This window comes from Acanthaster planci, linkage group LG01 (assembly GCF_054643075.1).
Source record: "Acanthaster planci isolate LZ-2023a linkage group LG01, COTS_SCS, whole genome shotgun sequence".
Taxonomy (NCBI): domain Eukaryota; kingdom Metazoa; phylum Echinodermata; class Asteroidea; order Valvatida; family Acanthasteridae; genus Acanthaster; species Acanthaster planci.
The window spans coordinates 10,445,393-10,468,767 of NC_141777.1; the positions used below are offsets into that span (position 1 = coordinate 10,445,393).

Genomic DNA, 23,375 nt, shown 5'->3' on the forward strand with positions numbered 1-23,375 from the left:
ACTCATCGGTGTAAACTGGATGCGGCCAAATCTGTTTGCAGTTGCAGGGATGACATGCTGTGATGCTTGAAATCTGCCTTCAAGTTGAAGGAAAGGCAGTGTAGTTTGATGGAGCTTTTTGTCTCTGACTGAGACCGAGCAACCGGCACCCTGGTCTGCTTTTTCAGGAAGATGTCCATGCAGTCACATGTGCTGGTCTCTGAACGGTTTAGATTTGGAAAGGCAGTGAAAGATGAAAGAAGGGAGGCACGTTAGTAAAAGTTCAACTGACCTGCATGTACCACACTGTAAAATGCCTAAGCGAATCCCTGTCATCTGACTAGTATAATGCATGGTACACCATACAAAGTGGGCCCTATTTCACAGCATTGCTTAATTAAGAGCAGAAAAGTCGTACTTTACTCTAGCATAAATTCTGCTCACCAGAAGCACTGTTTCATGGCAGTGCTTGGCGTGGTTGGGCTACCGGTTGCATGCGCATAGAAATTATTATTGTTACCTCATATTAGCTCAGCAAATTTTTCCACTGAAAAAACATGGCGCCTCTGTAAGCATAAAGTCATTTGCTTCAAGTTAGCAGCCCCCTGAAATTGGGCCCTGGTATTTGGCCCCCTATAAGGGAATCCACTGATGGGAAGGGCAACTCCCTACTTTGTTCCATCTCTACATGAGCCTCCAAGGCCAAGGTATCCAGTCTGTTCATGAAGAACTCCCAGGACAGGATTATCATGTCAGACAAGAAGTGCTGCAGCTTGTACAGGGCATTCAGGATCATGACACGATCCTCGATGACACAGTCCCACTGGAACTCTAGACAACCCACTAGGACCTGCAAAGAGGGAGAAATCACAAGAGTTTTGTACTGAAATGCTGCTGCTGCAACTGACTCACTTTGGTGACTTTCTCAGGGATGGTCTCTAGCATGATCGTAGTATGCTGTGATATGCAACCCAGTTTGTGGAACTGTCAAACATGAAATATTTTCCTGGTAGAGCTCTGATAAGTCCAGGCGGCTTTGTTGCTGTACAGCTATTAAAACGTTTCTGCCAACCACATTTATAGGTACATGCAGTTTAATATAGCCCAACATTTATTCTACAAGTATGATTTCACAGGGCGCTATGAACTAAAGCAGACTGTGCAAAGAAAACAAATATCAATATGCTGTGTTTGTAACCTCTGACAGGCTATCTGCTGATTTTTGCATTGCACACAAACTTGGTAGTCATCTAATTATCAACAGATAATTGGCAAGAGCATCATCATCAATAACAAGAGTTGACCCACTGATTAGAGATCAAATTTCTAACAAATATTCACAAGATGACTGGGAAGTAACCAAAATAATAGGGCACCAAAGATCACTGAGTTACCATTCCAATGCTCCAAGAGTAATTCTAAATCAGGCAAGCAATGAATGCAACACACAGTGCCAACCAAACCCTGAATATGGATGTGTACCCAAGATCATGTATTCAGTCACCATTACAATGTTCTAAGAGAGTAATTCTGGATCCTCAGTGGGCCAATCGAGAATTATAGTTACACAAAGTTTGACTATTTCAGTTGTCTTTTTTTGTGTCACAATGTAAGGCACATGCCTTGCTTGGTGTACAGTGTCCTTCCAGTGCAATCAACAAAACTTCACTGAAGAGAATTTCGGGGTTAATTTTTTGTAGCTGTTTAACCGTTAAAAACCCCAACCAATGCAGCAGCTCACCTCAAATATTACTGCGCTGTAAGGTGCCAGACTGAAGACCTTCCTAAAGCCTTCAAGAAGCTCAGCTATCCTGCTGCACAGACTGTAACTGTAAAAGATATTGTACACTCAAATATGATATTTGATTAGTATTTACATTAAAATAACCCTTATATACCTCTTTGTGAACTTTGGGAAGATCTCTTAGATCACGAGGGAAACAATCACAAGGAAAAGTCCCATCAAGGTGCCAAATTTTTCAACAGGGCAAAATACAACCGTAGGAACTGACTTTGGGCCGGTGGAAAATACTTCAAAATAAGGTCTACCTCCATTGGAGGCAGAATTTTGTACATCCATAAGAAACAGCTGAAAAATGGACATTGGGTTGATTTCTAACCATTTTGAGATCTGTGATGCTTCTGAAGGTTCAAAATGCTCATTGAATGAAGCGACTTCAGTATTTCTGAACAACACTTTGGAATGTCCATTTCCAGAAAACCTACCAATTTGAAGTGGCATTTGGAATAGCAATGTACATATATTGCATCCTTTAAAGGGCAACAGAAAATAAGACATCTGGCCGTAGTATGTTTACTTGGATCCCATTATAGACATCTATGCCATATAAACCTGGATTCAGCAATATTTTTGGTTAAAAAAGCTCACTTTTGAAACCTGTTTCTGCTGAGCGCCATGGCTACCTTTCGTGAAAGGAGCATGTTGTCATTGCTTCATTTACATCTCATGAATACCGCTTTTCCAGGATTTTGTCGACATAGCACCATGAAAACGGTTCTCCAAATGGTGCATGTACATATATACTAAGCGGGTGCGGTCTCATCAATGCACATAATTACATGTAGTAAAGTATTACGTGTGTAGTTACATAGTCGCAAGCCCAAGGCGAAGAGCCTTACCTCTTCGAACCCATCGTGCCACCAGAGCGCCGATTGGGCTGACAATATGGGGCCCAGGATCATGTGACAAATATGGCATGGTAAGTTCAGAGAGAAAGACAGATGTTTTGAATGTTTTTACGTTAAAATGTTATTTTATTCAAAAAAGTGTCAGGTTATAGGCTGGCAGCTCAGGCGTGCAGGCCTTTGTACGAAAACGTATCAACAAAACCAGGTCCTGTAGGTTATGATGTGTTTCATTTCCACGGTAGTACGTTGTTAAGAATATTAAATTGTATTCCCCATTTTTCCACCACAGTTGGGGTTGCTCTTTAAAAAAGTTTTGCAAATTTTCAAATTGATGTACTGGAATGATATTGGAACTGAATTCAAAATCTTCCAGAGTTTTCAGGCTAAGATTAAAGTCCCTTTGGAACAAATGGATTGACAAATTCAAATCTCTCTGTCTATTTAAGAATCAAATTAGCTGGTTATTCTTCAAGAAGTAGCAACAAAAGTAAACGTGACCTGGATTAGAAAGCCTGGAATTAGAATGACCAAGCAGCAACTACTTCAGGGCAGAGACTGCAGGCAGAAAGGCACCAGACTTACCTTGAGCCGGCGTGGCAGTAAACTCAAACCACTGGAAGGCCATGCTGAGCAAGTGCCCCTCCGCCTCATCAGGTGTCCTCTCTGTAGGGTTGCACTTCTCAATCAGGAGCCATAGGCCAAAGCGGCTGAGTGGGCGGGAGTCCATATCCCCGCCCTCCATGTCCATGACCGCTCTCCAAGGGCTAGCTGAGGGCATCTGTGTTGGTCTCAGCCTCTGCAGCTGCCATCAAGGGGTCCTTCTCAATAACGTGGACTTCCTTCAGAAGGTTGCGGATGGAATATTTCACAACATTACATAAACATAGCATACTATTTTGAGTTTCAGAAACAACTGCTTGTTACTTAAAGTGGCCTAAAATGTTGAGATCGAAACGGTCATCTCAGAGCCACTTGCAGAGGTAAACAGGGTATAATTTTTCAATTTCAGCAGATTGCTACGGGATCGAAACATCAGGCTTTTCAAATTTCTTATTTAGAATTTGAAATGTGCAAATCAATGTGTTTCAGTGCATTTTGTGTTAGGCATGCGGCCAAATAGTACTCAAAGTTGTCATCAGTACATGTCAATAAGTCTATTTAAAAACATCAAGAAACCACAAGTTTGTCTGGGTTTTCACTGTCAAATGTTTAAAGGTTAGCACAAGTTAATTAACATGGATATAATAAAGAAACTGGGTGAAATTAGTAATTTCCCCTCAAAGAAAATCTCCCGGACAAAAAAAAAAAACATTTTGATGTCCGAAATTGTGCCAAGTACTAATAAAGAATTCAAAGAAATGAAAAGGGTTGACAAAATTCTCTCTCTCTTTGTTTTGATCACGCTGAGCGTTAGTATTGGAAGAGAAAGCCCGCGAAACTATCGCAACAATATAGGCGACTCACAGCAGGCCTACTTTTGACAGGCCTTGTAACAGTCGCAGCGAACAGATTTTGGACACGCCCACTTTGAAGTGAACAAGTTTGGACAGTGTGCATTATGGCAGGGCCACACGGCAATATCTGTGTTTACGTGGCCTGGGGCACATACGTGGGGACTAGAAAATGGTTGTTCTGCCAATCAAAGGATTGTACGTTGTGAGACGCAGTAGAAATAGATTCGAAAAATTTCTCTCGCACCCGAATTATGGGGTGCCAAGGGGTGTGTAAAAATCCCAATGGCTTGAAGAACGTTCAGATGCCGGGGGATGCAGACTGGAGAGACACAAAAGAACTGAAAAAGATACATGTAGGAAGTCAGCCTGGAAAACGTTATTTGTTCGTTCCTGTTTTGGCGCCTGGTAAGACTGTCTCGAATGATGGTTGGTTTAGACTTGTAGCAATCATTAGAGATCACCAGGTAAAGCATGGACTCACATCCCTGTGGCCTGGGCAGGCTTACCGATGGTAGCCATAGTAGCTCCAAAGGGCTGTGACTGAGACTCGTGATTGGGTCCACATCCGATGCCGTATTCACCAGGGCAGCGATCTGGGAAGTTGGTCCGGAAAGTGCTACAGTGTGGATTACGTCTGGATGCCCAATTGTCATATGCTTGCTAGGTCGCCTTTGCATGTAATGGCCGCTTGGAAAAAATGGGGTAGTGACTCATGTTCATTGAGGAGGCGCCCGAAGGACTCTAACAATACATGTATAATCGAAGACAAACAGAACGAGCATTTATAATATTTATTATTAATTTATAATACAATGTCATCTATGACAAAGAATTTTTTTTCATTTATTTTCACATATCTGATAACATATGGAATTTGTAAAGTTCCAAGGACCCCGTTATAACAGTGTTCCACTGTATTCAACTGAGTAGATTGTCTCCAAGACATTCTGCTTGAAGGCCCAAGATAAAGGGGAGGTGATGACAAGAAGACATTGTCCGGGGCTGCTCCAGCCTTACAAGGGGGTGTGGTCCGCTAAGGCGACGAGCCTACTTCACAAATGCGAGCCCCGTAGCAAGAGTATCTCAAGACGTGGGGTGGGCATGGTCGGTATCTTCCTCCGAAAGGGAGGCTGACGGAGGATCTGCAATCTGGAAAATGTCATAGGCAGTGAGGATGCAGATAAAATCAGTGTCATCCTCAACCAAACACACGATGACTTTGCTTCAACTGAAGTAAGGCCATGCTATAGTCAAGAGCAAAGGGTGCCCGTAGATTAGCAGGTTGAGCGGAGGACCCTCAGGCTGGAGTGGACTCAGACATGTGCCAAGTTCTGGCTTGAGACTAGAATATCACCACGCATGAACGATCGACTGGAATTTTTGGGAAAATTGGTCTGCAAGATTCCAGTCATGCTATGTCATGGCTGATGTTTTCCTCTGGCAAAGCGGCTAACGGCAGGCTGAGCACTTGTCATCATGTCTCGCTGAATAAGACAGGCGGCAATCAGACGGAGTGAGGGCGTTGATAGAATCAACTTCATTCTCTTCGGAAAACAGTGCTGGTTGCCTGGTTGGGGACAGGGCAGTGCCTCGTTCCGAGCCAGCCCCATGGAGAGCGGCCTGCTCCCGAGGGAGTACGCCCGGCTGGTGTGATTCTGATGTGGAACCCTGTCCGATGTAACCATGTCTCGTGGCCAGAGAGGGCAGAAGGGCCTGGTCTGCCAGAACAGGAACTGCAGAATTACGGACAAAGGGACCAGTAGAGATGAGGTTCGATGATGTCTAGTTGAAAGCCCTGAGCCATGGGTGGGCTGCGGTGACTTTATGTCCAGGTGGCCCGACAGCAGAGGTGGAAGACGGGGCCGCGAGACGCGGAACGCCCGGGTGTATTCCCGATCGAGGTCAACGGGAACTGCAGAATTCTGGGCAGAAGGACCACGAGAAATGAGGTCCAATGACCCAGTGATGCCCATTAAAAGCCCAAGCCGCGGTGTGCTTAAAGCACCTGGTGGCAGGTGGCCCGGTGGCGGAGGTGGCAGCCAGGGCCGCAGAACACCCGAGGAGCAGTGCCAGTTGAGATCAACGAGGGCTGCAGAATTCCGGGCAGAGGGACCACGAGAAATGAGGTCTGATGACACGGTGATATGCAGTTAAAAGCCGGAGCTGCAGATGGTCGACTTGAAGACCCGGAGAAGTAAAAACCCTTTTAAGTTAAGCCAAAAAGGGGTTAGCGGGTGTCAGGGTGTCATGGCTTGAAGACACACCAGGTGGAGCGGGCCACAGCACTTGCGGGGGGCCTGGCCCGCTTACTTTGGTATATGGGCGAAAGAGAGAATGCCTGGGGGCCGCCGGAGAAGTAGTATTCTAGGCCGATGTCTAATGGCAGGTGGTACTCTTCGGTGTCCCCGGGGAACGCTGGCTGGCATTCTGCATGAATGCCTCTGGGCTATGTCGAGCAAAGGGCATGGCGTACCTCATGATGATGGCAGGACGGGCCCCGGAGACGTCTGATGGGGTACTCTCAGGGAGTCCTGGATGGCTCGTCAGGCCAGAAATTGACCAAGGAGACAGAGTCCTTCCCAGATCCAGTCCACCACAGAGTTTCCCTGTCAGCTCCGTGGGGCCAAACAGACCAGGTCAGGGTGCACCATTGGTGATCAAATCTTTTCAGCGAATGAATAATACCTGCATGGGAAATTTGCAAATGTAAGTGACTGTTTGGGTAGGTAGAGCGCCCTAGACATTACAAATACGTAGCCAAACAAAATTTCAGAAAGGAGCAAAAAATTGCAAGCCCCCAAATAGGATTATTAAGGAGCACAGCAAGAGTGGTAAATCTTAGTTTGTCAAGTATAATCGAATTATTATCAATGTCATTCATACTGGTTTATTAAGCAAACATTAATTACACTACTTGTGTGCGGAGTAAACTTTGTAACTTAATCATAACAGGACAACTTGTAGTAAATGTGTCTGAGATAAGCCACAGTCAATGCATTTGATTGTTCCAACTGCCGTCACATTGCAAAATGCACCACTTGTGCTAGCAGTCTACACTTCGCCATAACCCATGAAAAAATCTATCAACAGCATCCAGGATTCAACCAGACACAGTGGTACCAAAGTTCTCTGACATTTCATCAATTCAATCTGGAATAACACCAACACATTGCCTTTTAAAAGTAGTTTCTTAAACCACTGATGAAAACTCTCCAGCTTCGGTTGAATCCACTCCACATCCTGTGATACTGTTTCTTCAGCAGTCTCTACAGCAGAGTTGAAGTTGAGTTCTGAACCTGTGGTTCTATACTGGAGAAAATACTTGTACCGTACATCTGTTACAGTAAAGTGCAAGTTCTTACTTTCACAATGAGTATGTTGTAGTGGCAACCTGAGCAACCTGCCATATGGAAGCTTGTGTACTGCATTTCAAAGTTAATAGACTAAACCACATACGAGGATTACATAATGATGTCATATAGTTCAATATTTACCGGTATTTCATCAATTCGTAAAAAAGATAACTGGAACATTTTCACAATTGCCTCTTATTACTGTAATCTGCATACATTTCCTCGAAATCTAACAACTTCTCTATAACCAAGAGAACTCATTACTCAAGAACTCCTCTTTCTGTCACAATCCTCCAACTGTTCTAAAACTGGCTTCGAGTCAGATGCTGTTGTATACATGCATAATCTGCCACCAACCCTGCTGTTAATTTACTCTGCCAGTCCAAACATGGGACAAATGACATGCATACCTACATATAGAACTGAAGTAAATGACTCTCAGGTGGATGTGATTAATGAGTTGCTGCATGCTCACTGTAAGAGAAATGAGTCAACTGGAACAATTTGCTTGTGTGGAGACATCACATTGTAAACAGAGCATTATTTGTGGAAAACCAACACTCAAAGTACGGACAGCATGGGTCTTTCTTCAGGTTCAACATTTCTTTATTTTTATGCATCTGTTATGGATAAACTGCTGGACTAATACAATGTAAATTTTTATTATTATACACCATCCACTGAAGTGATAACGAGAAGCATCTGCAAAGAAATTTATAGACAAAAATCACCACAGGCAGAAACAACTAAATACCCAGAACATCTATTGTTTTTTAAAAGTTAAAATTTACTTCATACATTCATTGTTCATTTATTTCCACAGTTTAACATACATACAATTTCAATTTTCAAACACTACGTAAATACAGAGGAAACGCAGTGGAGGTACCCACTAAAAAGCAAAGCTTATGATTGTGGGCCCTAAAAGCAATTTATAGTTATCAGTTAATTACCACACACAAAATACAAACATTAGACAGACCAGACACTATATGTATGTCAGTTAACATTTATTTCAATTCATGAGCAACAACAAATTAATTGAAAAATAATCCTTCTCAGGTTACTAAACTGTAGGCTGCTGCTGAATATAATCTGCCTCCAATCATCCTGCTAACAAACTCTGCCAGTCGCAGTCAGCCAATCCCAGACCAGAAGGTGCCCACCATACAGATCTACTGTGGATCTGTGCTGGCACGCACACCCACCGGTTGTCAGGCATTGACACTACCGCCCCCTCCGAGGACTCTTGTTTGTCCCTGAACAAGGTGGCGAGCACCAGCAGCTGGGTGCCCACAGAGGTCCGCTGGCACCAACAACTTTTTCACAAAAGGGAAAAACATGAGGAAAATACATAACAAACAATTTAGAAAACAAGGATGCTAAAGTAGACATATGGGCATCAAGGTATCCCACCACTTGAAGGTGGCTGCTGGTGGACTTCTGTTCGCATAACGAGTTTCTCCCAGAGACAGCGGATGGGCATTCTCCAGAAAACGAGGGAGTGGTGGTGCTCCAGGTGGAAGCAGCCCTCCTTAGTAGTTAGACACTTCCACAAGATAGGTTTCAACATCCAGCTCCTCGTCATCTGGTGTCCTATGGGAGCATCTCCAAGCGACGCACCGTAGATGTCGTGTTACAGGGTTAGTAACGAATGGGCTGAACGGCCAAACCAGCTGATATCAGTTCCGTTTTTGTCAACCAAGCTAGCACAGCCACAGCACGACAACTGCTTGCAGCTGCTGGGTGGGTTGATACTGTTCCAATTCCCGTCCTTGGTTCAGTCTCCATCTCGGGTGCAACTTCAGCCACCACACAGGTATGGTCCACGATCCAATTCTAAACCCGTAGCCAACAGCCGGCCACCTCTGCAGCCTCCACATTATTACTGTCAATCATTCCCATCACCAATTAGAGAACACACCTTGACCTTCTAGTTCTTTGTGAGCAAACCAGTTGTGCTACTGGTATATTGACTCCCGTATACGTGGAGTCCCTCTACCGGCTCCATGCCATTCACATCAGTGTGGGGCAGCCCTGTTGGCTCAACTTTATTGATTCCCACACAGAGCCCATCCACCAGCTCTGCACCATTCACATCAGTACAGAGCGGCCCTAGGCTCCACTCCATTGATTACCACACAAAGCCCCTTCTTTCGGCTCTGCGCCATAAACATCAGTGCAGAGCGGCAATGTCGGCTCTACTCCACTGATTCCTGGGCAGAGCCCCTTCACAGGCCCCTCACCATTTACTTGCATTATGAGCAACTCCACCTCCATGATTCAAGTAGGGCAAACAAGCTCCAAAATTCGACACACTGTGAGTTGGAGAACTTAAGTGCTGCCAGAAGAAGGCCCTTCTGTCTGCCGTACGACATGTGTTGTTAGGTGTCTTTACATGGGTTAATTCCTACTCCTGCTATAGGGGCTGACACAGCCAGTGTGCACCACATTTCGAAGACAGGGTCCGTAGTTGCACCGAATGAGTCCTGGCACTTGTGGTTGTGGAGTGAAAAATGTGGGGAGTCCCATGATGAAGCCCCGCCCCCGTTGAAACAGCCAAACAGCTTGACTACATTCGGAATGGAATAGTGTGTGCCACGCTGAAAAATGAGGCTAGTTTGTCAAATGTGATGGTGTACGTCTTTTCACAAGGTTGGTCCTTCAAAAAGAAATCAGTTCATCAAAAGTGATGAATGGCTGACCCACTATCTCCAAGGCCCTATTCTATTCCCCACCGAGTGGCGAGGCAGATGCCAGACCAACATGACCGACAAAAGACAATTATAGACTTTTGCTCACATTTTCATTGCTCCCGGCTGTTTATTTTCACACCAGCACTTCTGTCTGGCATAAGCTCCAAAACACTAACACCCAAAATAACGTGACTGAGAAAACCACTATTACGCTGACCCAGCGGCAAAGTGTGTCCCGAAATGACCAGTAGGGGCCAACCACACAGCTCTACAGTGGATCCGTTCTAGTGGCCCCAATGGTCACCCGGCACTGACGCCCAAAATATTGTGAATCTTTTCAAACTGAATAGATCCTTGTTTATGAGGAATTGTTTCTTTTAAATGTTGCCGTTATCAAACATTCAAAAGTATTGATAGCATGAAGCCCGTCATACAGTTCAACACTTCTTTATTTTCACATTCTTGTTATCAATAAAAACACAGCTGGAACAATACAGTGTTTGTTATTTAGTCTATTTGTTATACTCTATTCAACTGTTGTCTTCCAATGTTACATGGAACCAACAGTCGGGAACTGGATCAGACAATTTTCAGATGTCTGTCAACGAGCAACATACCAGTACCCTCAGCTTCTGCTCAGAACAACCTATACAACATCCATTTGATCAGCTCCTGCTAAGACAAAATCCGACCCAAGCAAGATAGTCAGCCATGTTGGATCAACAGCCTGGCAAAGATATACCCACAAGCTTGCCACAGTTCAGGAGATATGGCTCCCCCAAGCAGTTGGATGACTTGGAATAGTCTGCTGCTAGTTCCAAACTACTGGTCAGAGTCATGTTGTCACTGCTGAAAATACTCTACCACCTGCCATACAGCTCTGAGTCACAAGATGGGGCTGCTTTGTACAATGCTACCTGTAAACTACCAGTTCAGTGAGTAAACATTGGTAGTTAGAAATAAAGTCAGCAACTTTGGGTACAAGTTGCCAATCACTAGAGCTTTTGCTTTCTGCTTATGGAGAACATCCTATATATTGCAAAATATTCCAAAATTCTATGGACACAACGAACGCAAGCAAGAGGAAGGGAGCAGTGACTAGCTTTCTCAAGATCAACATTTTATTTCATATTATCAATCAATGAGTAGCATCTGGAAAGTAATTCTTGGACAAAAGAGCTACACATACAAGCAATGCGATCAAAGGAACAATGACATACATTAAGGCTTTTCTTTGTCTTGGCATTTATGCTATTTCAATTTCTAGCAATTAGGAAGAATTCTACAATATTAAACACTGTATTATCATAATCCACAGACAGGTGATAAAAATCAGTTAGCTTCAGTCACCATCTGTTAATTCTAGAATCTGACTTTCCATGAACTCAAGTAGAAATAATCATCCCATGTTCATGAATGGATCTCAGTAAGCTACTGTTGACCATACATGTAATCTGCCACCCAACACCCTACTATAAAGCCCACTTAGCTCTCAACAGGAGACACAAAGAAATAGAAACTGCATAGAACTAAAGTTAGTGGCTCTTATCTGTGATGGATGTGATGAATGAGCTGCTATTCACTGCAACAGACGTGAGATTCACAGGTTACATCGTTTCAACCCAGTTACCTTTCATATTGGTGCGGAGATGTCACATTGTATATATGCATCATACATGCAAGCTGAGGGTAATGTTCCCGTTTATGCTCAAATTGCAGACACCACCAGGCTCTTTTCAAGTTAAAATATTTATTTTTACACATCTATTTGACAGGCTTCTGGGATGTTAGTTTCTATTACACTATCCACAACACTAGTAATGAGCAGCATCTCAACAGAAATTTATGGAAAAGGAAACCACAAGCAAAGAACTGGCACACACATCTTCTTTAAAAGTTTTCGTTTATTTCAACTTGAACAATAAAAATTATTTTAAAACAATCGTTCAAAGTAATTCTCTAAACATGATCTCCGTCAGCTGCTGTTGAATATTATCTAACATCACCCATGCTGCTAACTCACTTGGCCAGTCTGAACAGAAGATTCAAAAACACATGCTCAGACTCAAGTGAAATTAATGGCTCGATGGATGTGATGAATGAGTTGCTGCTGGATGCAACAGGAGTTTTTCAGCTAGAAAGTAGCCTTGCTTATGCTGAAACGTCACAACGCACAAGAGAACCATAGTTGACAAAGTTAGTTATCAACCCACGTAAAAGTATACATACAGCATGAGGCCCTTCTTCAAGTTCAAAATGTCTTTATTTTTACATCTGTTCATGATCAGCTTCTAGACTGAAAGGTTAGTTTTTATTATTATCACACTGTTGATGAAACTGGTAACAAACAGCATCTAGAAAGAAATTTACCGGTATGAATAAAACAAAGATGACCAGAAAAACGATGGCATGCATATATTTCTTTTTGAGTAAGCATTTATTTCAATTCACAATCAATAACAAATGATATTAACTGGATTTCTGTCAACTGGTGATGAATATTATCTGCCACCAAACATGCTGCTAACAAACTCAGCCATTCCAAACAGAAGACTCAAAGAAAAAAAAAATTGATAGAATGTTAGTAAAATGGCTCTATGATTGATGTGCCCGATGAGCTGCTGCTCCCTGCAAAAGAAGTGAGACTTAGGCCCACAAGTTTCTTCTGCATCCTTTCAAGTAGAACAGTTTGCTTGTTTATGGAGCAACATCGCACTGCACAATTTGCAGGTGCATCAAAAACTGTAACCGCTTCTCATTGTCTCCAGGCTTGCTAGCTACAGTGCTTAGGGCGCTTTTGGGGAATCCTTGGTGTAATTACCAGAAATATATATAACAATAATATAATAATACAATAATCATAATTTGTGAAATGTTACTGATATCAAACACTCAAAGTACATACAGAATGAAGCATTTGTTACATTCAACACTTATTTCTACATGCTTGTTAATAACATGAAGCAGCTGCAACAATTAAACAATGTTACTTGTATACTGTTGCTAACTCGTGAAACTCTGCTGTCTTTCAATGTTGCTAAATACTCTGAGGCTGGGATGAAACTACATCAGATGGCTTAGCTGAATGTGCCATCACCAGTTCCAGACTAGATGTCCGTCAACCAGCAACTCTCGGAGTCCACTCAGAACAGCCTTGTTCTGGATTATCAATAGGTAGTAAGCAGCATTTGGGAAGTAATTTGAGAAATGACATACATGTACTTGGTGGCTTCTCTTTGTGTTGACATTTATTTTGATTCACAAGTAAATGTGAAGAATTTTAGAACTGTAAACAATGTGCTTTATCATAATTCAAAAGACAGTTCCTCAATGGAGTTCAGTCTGCTTCTGTCACCATCAAGAAAACTTTACCATTAATTTTCGAACTGGTCTTTCTGTCAACTCCAGCAGAAAATAATCCTCCCTGTTCATAATGATCCACGTTCACTGCTGTTGAACATAAGCTGCCACCAAACAAGCTGCTTACTCACTCTTTTCAATGTTACGTTACCAGTCAAATACTCAGAAAGTACAGACAGCGTAAGACCTTTCTTCAAGTTCAGCATTTCTTTACATTCCTTTATTTTTTAAAACATCTGTTAATGACAGGCTACTAGAACACTGAAATAATGTGAGCCATTCTGCAATCATACGTCCTCCATAAAATTTGCAGTCATACCCCATTCATAAAATCTGCAATCATACCCCATTCATAAAATCTGCAAATTGCAATCATACCCCATTCATAAAATTTGTAATCATACTCCATTAATGAAAGTAGTAACAAACAACATCTGGAATGAAATTTATGGACAAACCATCATCAGGAAAGAAGATAAGAGAAAAAATGCCATGTACAAATACATGTATGTTCTTTCTATAATTGACATTTCTTAAACAATACAAAAGTTTAAGATAATCCTTTATGCTACTGCCCTATGCAACAGCATGGAGTCTGACAGGCTATGTCCTAACCAAAATAGTTGCCTTGGATTTGAAGATATCAAATTGTACATATGTATCTTACATATTGGCTGAGGAAAGCACTACTCATACCAAAAACACAAATCACAGACATGAGGCTTTTTCCCAGCTCATCATTTTTTTCATTTTTACACTGCTGAACTATTGTTATTACAATCTTAGTTTTTGTTTTCATACTTCATCCATGAAACTGGTATCGAGCAGCAGCAGCACAGAAATTTATCGAAAAAACCCACCTGAAGCAACGATGACTAGAGAAGCAATGGCAAACATACATGTATATTAAAAGTTCATGTAACTTATTTCAATTGAGAAGCAATAATAAATAGGTTTAAAACAATCCTCCAAATGTTCTCTACTGGATCACTGTCACCTGCTGCTGAATAAGCCTATTATCTGCCATTGATCACATCCATGCTGCTCACTCCATCCAAACAGGAGATACAAAGACAAACAATTGCATAGAACTAAAGTAAATGGCTCTGTGATAGAGTTTCTGTTCATGCAACAGAATTACAGCAGTACCCGCTGCTACTTCTGACTCAAACCAGCCAGCCGCTACCAGCAAGCTCGGTTGTCGAGTAGTTGAGACATCTGCACTGGTAAGCAGGAAGTCGTGGGTTCGAGTCCCACCCGAGTACACTTGTGGTTTTTTTTTTTTCGCAAGCCTTCGCGGGAAAACATCGAATACACTGTGTTACAATAAATGTCGCAAAAGGCAAAAAACCCAAATCAACAGAGGTACACCTGAGAGATAGATTTGGTATCTTTTCACAATTCCCTTTTTATGTGGCAATGTTACATTCAACAATATACTATAATTTGGGGAAATGTTGCTGCTATCAAACACTCAAAGTACAAACAACATGAGACCTTTCTTAAACTTGAACACTTCTTTATTTCTAAGCTTGTTAACAATAACAAACAGCTCAAAGAATAAAACAATGTTCATCATTTTAGTCATACTCGATATCTATTCATGAATGTCTGCTGTCTTCCCATGTTACTGGGAAACTCTGGAAGTAGTCTGGGCCTGAATCAGGCATCCTGACTGAAAACTAATCCAGCACCAGTTTCAGACTATACCTCTGTCAACCAGAAAGTTTCAGAAACCCTTGGCTTCTGCTCAGAACAGCCAGCAACCAGTTCCCAACATGACGGCCACATTATCACCTCCTGGAAAAGAAACTCATCAACCATCGCCCAGCTAATTTACTTCACCTGCCATGATAGGATGAGTCTTTCGTCAAGTCTGTCACCATGGCTAGAGTTGCAAATTCAAAGAGTAAAATAAGAATCCTTAGCAAAAGGGTGAAACAGGACAGTCGGCCACATGGGATCAACAGTTTGGCAAAGATATAAATGCAATATATGCCAAAATTTGGGACAGAAATTGCGTAGCAGCAGGATGACGTAGGCTGGTGATGACACGACTTCTAAATGTTTGATAAAACTGTTGAATCCAATCGCTACACCAGTGATACTGCTGACTTTCTTCACTAGTCACCATAGCACAACTTCACTTTATAAGTTCTGTATAAGAAACGATGGAGTTTTTCCTGAAAAACGGTATCTCTTTTAAGGAAAAACATGGCATCCACACACAGGTTCTCACTTGTTGGCATGGGACAGGCTGAGCACCCAAGACCAACTTCTCTTGATGTGTGCATGTATGGTCTTTGCGTGTGAGCTGTATGCCAAGTTGGACTTTTTCCACCAGTCCGTCTCTTCTTTCCAAGTGACAGAATGCTTCTAGTCAGAGCTGAAATAGGTTGAGAGTGATGTTAACATGCGCCATCGTATCATAAACATTGTACAATTTTTACCTGCTGTGAAGAGGTCCATCATGTTTTGTACACCTGAGGGTGCCCTTTGCCCCTGAGGGTGAACAGAACCCAGGGACCCATTCACAACAGGCAACAATTGTTGTATTACATCATGGTAATAGATTTTACGAATGCAAGAAGACGAAGTGAAATCATTTTGACACATATTTCATTTCACTGAACTGATCTTCACCAACATAGTCTTCAGTTGAACAAATTCAAGAAAATGGACTAACTGGTAGGAGTACCATCAGTCGTGACATTTCTGAAGAAATTTTCCAGAATGCTTTCTTATTTTGTCATGGGTAACATCTAAAAACTGCAGTCTCCCCTGTCATGCCTGTGGGCATGCAGAATTCAGAACCGCTGTATTCACACACGAACAGAAAGTTCTATACTTTTTTTGTCCAAATATTTTCCTGCACAAAAATCAAAATTCGGATCTCGTTTTTGGACAGAGAGGAAACCTTTTCTTAAAACCAACCAATTCCATCTGACGACAAAATATAAAGAAATTGCTCCACTTAAAAGCACGAATGAACAATGTAAACAAAAATGGCAGTCATGGCAGACATACTGCTTCAATGTCCCACGTACAGCATACTTAAACTAATGTAGTACTTGTGCCACTGCAGAACCTCGTATCCCAGGTCACACCAGTACAACATGGAGGAGACAACAATTTAACCCTGGGAAACATCAACGTAATGGGCCCTATGTGGCACTGTACATTACTAACATACCCCGGTGATCATCGCTCATGTTCTCCCAATCCAGCATCTTGTCCATGCGTTCTAGTGGCATGTCATCATCACGTGATTGGTTCTCGTTCGATGAAAAGTCAAAATCTACGACTGTGCCATAAATAAAAACGTACATGTACTAAAGACTTGGTGAAGGAATGACAACAGACATTCCTTGCGGGCCAACAATTCTTGATGAAGATACACAGAGTAGATAGGTAATGTGAATAAACCAGTAATTCAACGAATCTGTCTTGATATTCTGATTGGCACACATTCACCACTAACAGTCTGCTGCTAGTTCCAAACTACTAGTCACAATTACACATAGTCATTGCTGAAAACACTCTGCCACTGACCACACAACATGTAATTACAGCCAAGAGTGACCAGATGAGGCTATCTTTTAAGATACTACCTGTAAAATATCAGTTCAGTGGGAAAACATTGGTGGTTGTTATGAAGTCAGTAATGTTGGGTATGAGTTGCCAATAACTGGAGCATTTGCTTTCTGTTTACTAAGGACATTCCTTCACAAAATATTTAAACTGACAAAATAAATGAGAATCAAAGAAATACTAGCATACTTAAAGGCTTCTCTTTGTGTTAAAATTTATTTCAATTCACAAGCAATTAGGAAAAACTATAGGATTACCTTAAAATGCATTTATCATAATCCAAAGACAGCTCCGTCAGCTTCTCTATCACTATCAAGAAAAACTAAAATGTTAATTCTAGAACTGGACTGGATAAGCTGTTGGACTAGCACAATGCAAGTTTTTATTATACCCCATCCATGAAACTTGAAACAAGCAGCATCTGGAAAGAAATTCATAGACAAACCCACCACACACAAAGATGACAAGAGAAACAATGGCATACATATATCCTCTTTTTGAGTTAAAAGCATTTATTTCAAGTCATAAGCAATAAAGAAAATAATTTTCAAATAAACCTTCACATTTTGTTATATGGATTTCTGTCAGCTGCTGTGGAATATCATTTGTCTACAACCATGTTACAAGAAATAAACAACAGCATAGAACTAAAGTGAATGATTCTGGGATAGATGTCATGGATGAGTTGCTGCCCCTTGCAACAGAAGTGAGTCTGATGGATGACACCATTTCAAAGTTAATATTTGCCTTGTTAATGAGGCAATGTCACATTTTACCAGTGTCATAATTTGTGGAAATGTTACCGCTATCAAATACTCAAAGGACAGACAGAATGAGGCCTTTCATACAACTGACACTTGTTAATTTTTACATGCTTTGTATCAATAAGAAACAGTTGGAGCAACAAAACAATGTCAGTCACTTATTGTCAAACTCTGCTCATGAAGCTGCTGTTGTCGTCCAATGTGGCTGAGAAAACTCTGCTATCAGTCTGGAACTGGATCAGGCATCCTGACTGAAAACCAATCCAGCACCAGTTTCAGACTACCACCCAACCCCTGGCTTCTGCTCACAACAGCCAGCAACAAGCTTCCAACTTGACATCCATACAATCAGCCCCTGCTAAAGAACTCAGCAAGTAGCTCAGAGCTGATTAACTTCACCAGCCACTAGGATGAGTCACTTGTCAAGTCTGTGACCATGGCCATGAGTTACCACCTCACAGATGGAGAGGCAATATAATCAGCCAGGAGGGATCAGCCTGGCAAAAATGTACACACAAACTTGCAAGTACTCACAGAGATTTTGCATGGTGCTACCACAAATCTATTACGTCTTCTTGCCACCTTTGCCATAATTTCAACTAATGCATGGAAAGAGCATTGCAAGTGATTCGGACAAAAAACAAACTGCAGAATAATGAGCAAGAGGTGAACGAATAGGTGGTAGAGTTATCTGGAAAAATATGTACTTTACAATTTGAAAACATTACATAACTGGTTTATTTCACTACAAGTGACTTTTGTATATATACAAAACATTTGATGGGTATATCGACTGCCATTCATCACAAGCAACTTATAAGCACCTAATGCAAAGAGTTGATATTTATTGAAATTCACAAGAAATGAGGAAGAATATTAAAATAATTTTAAATACTGTGCTTTATCACAGTCCAAAGAAAGTTAATCAATGTTACAATCAAGAAAAATTAAACAAAATCTGCAACTAACCATGTTGCCAATACACTCAGCCAGTACAAACTGGAGACACTGAAATAAGCAGTTGCATAGAATTAAATAATTTTGTGATTGGTGTGATGAATGAATTACTGATACTCAGTAACCAGCGAGTCTGACAGTCTAACTTTTCAATCAAAACAGTTGCCTTCTTAAGCAAAAATGTCACATTGTAAATGTGCATCTTAATACAATTTTAATTTCTTAATAAGACCATCCATGAAACTGGTAAGAAGCAGCCCCTGGAAAGAAATTTATGGACAAACACAAGCAAAGACAACTAATGCAACAACGGCATACATATCTTCTTATAGAGATCAAATTTATTTCAATTCATAAGCTATAAAAAATAAGTTAAAAATGATCCTTCACGTGTTATTAAACTGGATCTCTGTCACCTGCTGCTGCTGAATATTATCTGCCACCAACGACGCTGTGAAGTCACTTGGCCAGTCTGAACAGGAGACTCATAAATTAATGACTTCATAGAAAGTGCTTGGCTCTGTGAAGGATGAGTTGCTGCTGGATGCAACAGAAGCTTTTAAGACTCACCAGTTGCCCTGTTCATGTAGAAATGTCGCACTGTACATGAGCAACATTTTATGTGGAAAATACTTCTCAAACACTGAAGCACAGATCTGTTAATGTTAACTAAGTCACAAAATAACACAGGACACCTGATTGTCCGGACTCGATGTAATCTGATTTATTGAACTGATCAAAGAAATGGAACGGCAATAAATGTGAAATGTATCGAGTAAAAAATTGAACCTGCTGTATGCCTGACTCACTCACGTGCTTTATCGCAGTCCAGGCTGCACTACCTTTGCTGTATGGTTGACTACAACGCTTACAATAACAATTTGCAACTGCCAGTGGAGTTCATTTCAGTGCATGTGGTTTACCACAGCTGTGGGTGTCTCTAGTCAACCACATGGGACGCAGCTGGAAGAAAGGTAGGTCTCGGTTCACTGCGATACACATGAGCAGTAAATGCTGACGTCACCCTCAACCCTCAGCACGCTCTCCCACACTTAGCATGATCCTACACATGAAGCTTTTACTGCACATGCAACTTGTTCTGTTCCTGCTCTGATGAAGAAACCACCTCTTACTCTTATTAATAGGTGTGCAGTTTACTGCAGTTCGTTCCACAATGAACGAAACACTTATTAGTGACTTCACCTATTCTTTGGAAAGAAATTTAAAGACAAAACCACCACACGTACAGATGACCAGAGAAACATCCATACACATTTATCTTCTTTTAAAGTTAGTGATTATTTCAATTCATAAGCAATAACAAATATATTGTAACTTGAAGCTAAACCTTCACATTCTTAACTGTGTGTGCCACAAGCCAATTGCTAGCTCACTCGACTGATCCAAAAAGGAGAGTCAAAGAAATAAACAATTTCATGGAACACGGGTAAATGGCTCGTTGATGGGTGTAATGAATGAGCTACTGCTTCCTGCTACAACTGAGGTTGCTACACCAGTAACTGAATCTGTCGCGGGATCAATGGTGGTAGTGCGTGCACACAAAGGGTATAACAATGGAGCGGACGCAGTGCTGTTACCTGACCAAAGCAGGTCTTGAGATGTTCTCCCTAGCACGCATGTACTGTGCATGGCATTTTTCAGACACAAAATAAACTTGCGCCAGTCCCGTGCTGCCTTAAACATGTACATTTGCATGGGGAATCACGTACAGATTAATGCTAATGTACACAGATACGAATACAGTGGTCTTGCGCATTCTCTGTGCCTATTCAAAGATAAGATTGATGTCATAATTTTACTAAGACCTAAACCTGTACAAGCCATTTCCACACAAAGGCCCAGCATAGCTTGAATTACCCCCAATTCATGTCCACATAAAAATCGAAGGAATAAGTAACTAGTATAACTCTTCTGAATTATAGAATTGTAGAATTACAGAATTATACAGAAAAATTATGGTTTGCAGAAAGAATTTGAATACTCCAACAGAACACACAAGAGAATTGAGCCTATCACAAAATTCAACTGTCAAATGGTTGTGAAAATGACTTATATACCGAACAATCCAAACTTCGCACAATTCAAATGTGTTAAGAATTACCGTCACTTATTCAGAATATGGAATCTTACACAGAACTTAACACAAGCCTTAAAACATTGTGAAAAGCACACAACTGGTTTTCTTTATTCCAAATATATCTTTAACCAGTACAAAACGTTCATGAAAATACAAAAAAGAAAAAACGAATACACCTTTTTCTTCTCTCTTCCTTTCAAACAAGTAAAGGCAACCACTTTAGTTTCAACTGTTGATTAAGATCTGCTGAAGATTTTTATACAAACTATAAAATGTTTGAACCTGTAAAAATACTATAAAAATAAGTTACAACACAATATACAATGAAGGTTGAACGAGCAATAATACTTTGGATATAACTTACAAAAACTAACCTACATGAGTAAACTCTTAAGTAGCTCATCCCGAGTTTGGCCTTCTCTGCACTACAGGGGAGAGGTCTAGGGTTGACTCTGTTGTTCCCCAGGCTGGCAGAGCTCTGCATCAACTTCAACAGCCAACAGTAGGACTCCCAGCACTTCGTCTGACAAATGCAGGTCCCATCCAAGTAGACTCCCGTCATGGTATATAAGCTGACAGTGGCCATCTTCTTGATCTTGGCTGCAGGCCTATGGGACCCTCTGGATCCCTATAATTTCAAGGGGAGGCATTGATGAAGCAGTTGACACCGATGTCTGATATGGCACATGGTGAGAGCAAGAAGGCATCCTCCTCCATTCTTGCTAGCTCCCCCTCTTGTTCCTTGGGCTGCTGTCTAAGAGGATGTCAAACCAGTAGGGGGCATCCAAGTACTTTGGATCACCCAGGCCTCACTGGATACTTGTGGCCTTTCCATCTCCTCCTGAATGGAAGTGCATCTCCCTCTTTGGCCTTGTGGAAGCTGGCGTAGTGTCTCCCAAGGGTAGCCTTGTAGTGACAATCCGTAATACAAATACTTAATTTGACCATGGGACTCTCATATGTCTGACTCTTGTGGTGTACACCGGTTCACGAAGGTGGCATAAGGGAGCATTTTATCCCAATCTCTTTGCCTTCTCTTCGGGCCGATGAGGACTACAACAATGATCACTGAGGTTTTATTAAATCTCTCAACCATCCCGTCTGATTTGGGATTAAAGACTGTAGATTGTCACCTTCCTTCTGTAGAGGTACTGATAGAACAAGTACATTACTAGTACTACTGTTTGTAATTCACATCTCGTGACACAGTAGTTTCTTTCAGGTCTTCGAGGTTTCTGCAAGCATAAGCCAGAACTTTCTCTTCCCCATCCTGAAGCTGGGACAACACCGTACCAATGCTTTGTCCACTAGCATCAGTGTCAAAGGTGAAGTCCCCCTCAGGGATAGTGTACGGTATGACTGGAGCAGCCTTCGAGCTTACTCTTAAGCTCTTCAAATTATACTGGCATGCTTCACTCCACTCAAACTCTCACGCCTTTTCTGTCAAGGCATGCAGAGGACTAACTATCTCTGCAAAGCCTCTAATGTGCTTCTGGTAGTAGGAAACAAAGGCCAGGGAAGCTTGTTACGTCCCTTACACACATTGGCACTGGCCACTCTGCCACTGCCCTCACTTTTGCTGGGTATGCGGCCACCCCTTCAGTGAACACAATGTGCCCAAGGTAGCCAACAGACTTCTAGAGTAGTTGGCATTTACTTGGCTTGAGCTTAAGCCCTGTCTGTCTCAACCTCTCTGATACCACTCTCAGATATTGTACTGTCTGAGTCTCTGTCTCACCAAAGAAGATCAGGTCATCAAACTATATCAACTGGATTTCCCACTGTAGTCCTGCCCTAACCTTCTTCATAAGTCTCTCATGGGTTGCTGGGGCATTGCAGAGGTCAAAGAGCATGCATTTGCATCTGTACAGCCTATTTCTCACCACGAATGTGGATTTCTGACTGGCCTCGTCAAGGTAAAGCTTGACCTCGATGCTTGACCTTGATGGTTGAGGTCAAGCCTCGCAAACCACTTGGCTCCTCTCAGTGCGTTGAAAGTCTCATCAATGCGTGCAACTGGGTACGCTTCTTTAATGGTGACAGTGTTTAACTTTCTGTAATCTACACAAAAATGCTCTGTCCCATATTTCTTTGTCACAAGGATGACATTGGCCACCCAAGGACCGTCCGATGGTCCTATCTTCCCTCGTTCCTCTAGGTCGGCAACCTGACTCTGGATTTCTTGTTGGTTAGCATAAGATTGCCGACTGGGTCTCTCTTTTATTGGTCTAGGCTTGCATCACCAGTCTTGATCTCATGCTTAACAGCATCAGTTCTGCCAATATCATGGTCACCAGACGAGAAAACATCTTGGAAGTCTACCAAAAGTTTCTCTACTTCTCTGTGGTACTGTACCTCTAGAGTAGAAACACTCCTAATGTACAGGTCTTGCAAGTACTCTGGCAAGCCCTGCCCTGATTCAGTGGGCTTGTCCATTAAACTTTGAACTGCCTCAGGTTCTACCACAGTGACCG

General features: G+C 41.8%; 1 protein-coding gene and 1 long non-coding RNA gene across 3 annotated transcripts in view; both read right to left on the reverse strand.

Annotated features, from left to right (window-relative positions):
- LOC110983970 (protein unc-79 homolog) overlaps positions 1-23,375 on the reverse strand; it is a 65,466-nt gene continuing 42,091 nt past the window's right edge. Inside the window, exons 3-6 of one of the 2 annotated variants that reach the window (XM_087147173.1) lie at positions 3,211-3,467; positions 1,721-1,808; positions 652-829; positions 1-199 (exon numbers count right to left, since the gene is read on the reverse strand). In XM_087147173.1, coding sequence (XP_087003299.1) covers positions 3-199; positions 652-775 — 321 coding nt within the window. In that variant the 5' untranslated portion in view covers positions 776-829; positions 1,721-1,808; positions 3,211-3,467 and the 3' untranslated portion in view covers positions 1-2. Of the gene's footprint in view, positions 200-651; positions 830-1,720; positions 1,809-3,210; positions 3,468-23,375 lie in introns of those variants that run through there. The other variant, XM_087147202.1, reaches the window with a different exon arrangement.
- On the reverse strand, positions 14,831-22,809 carry LOC147800327 (uncharacterized). The gene is made up of 3 exons (XR_015428028.1): positions 19,617-22,809; positions 16,685-19,381; positions 14,831-15,877 (listed from the first exon to the last, which is right to left on the reverse strand). It is a non-coding gene; the product is annotated as an uncharacterized LOC147800327 (long non-coding RNA).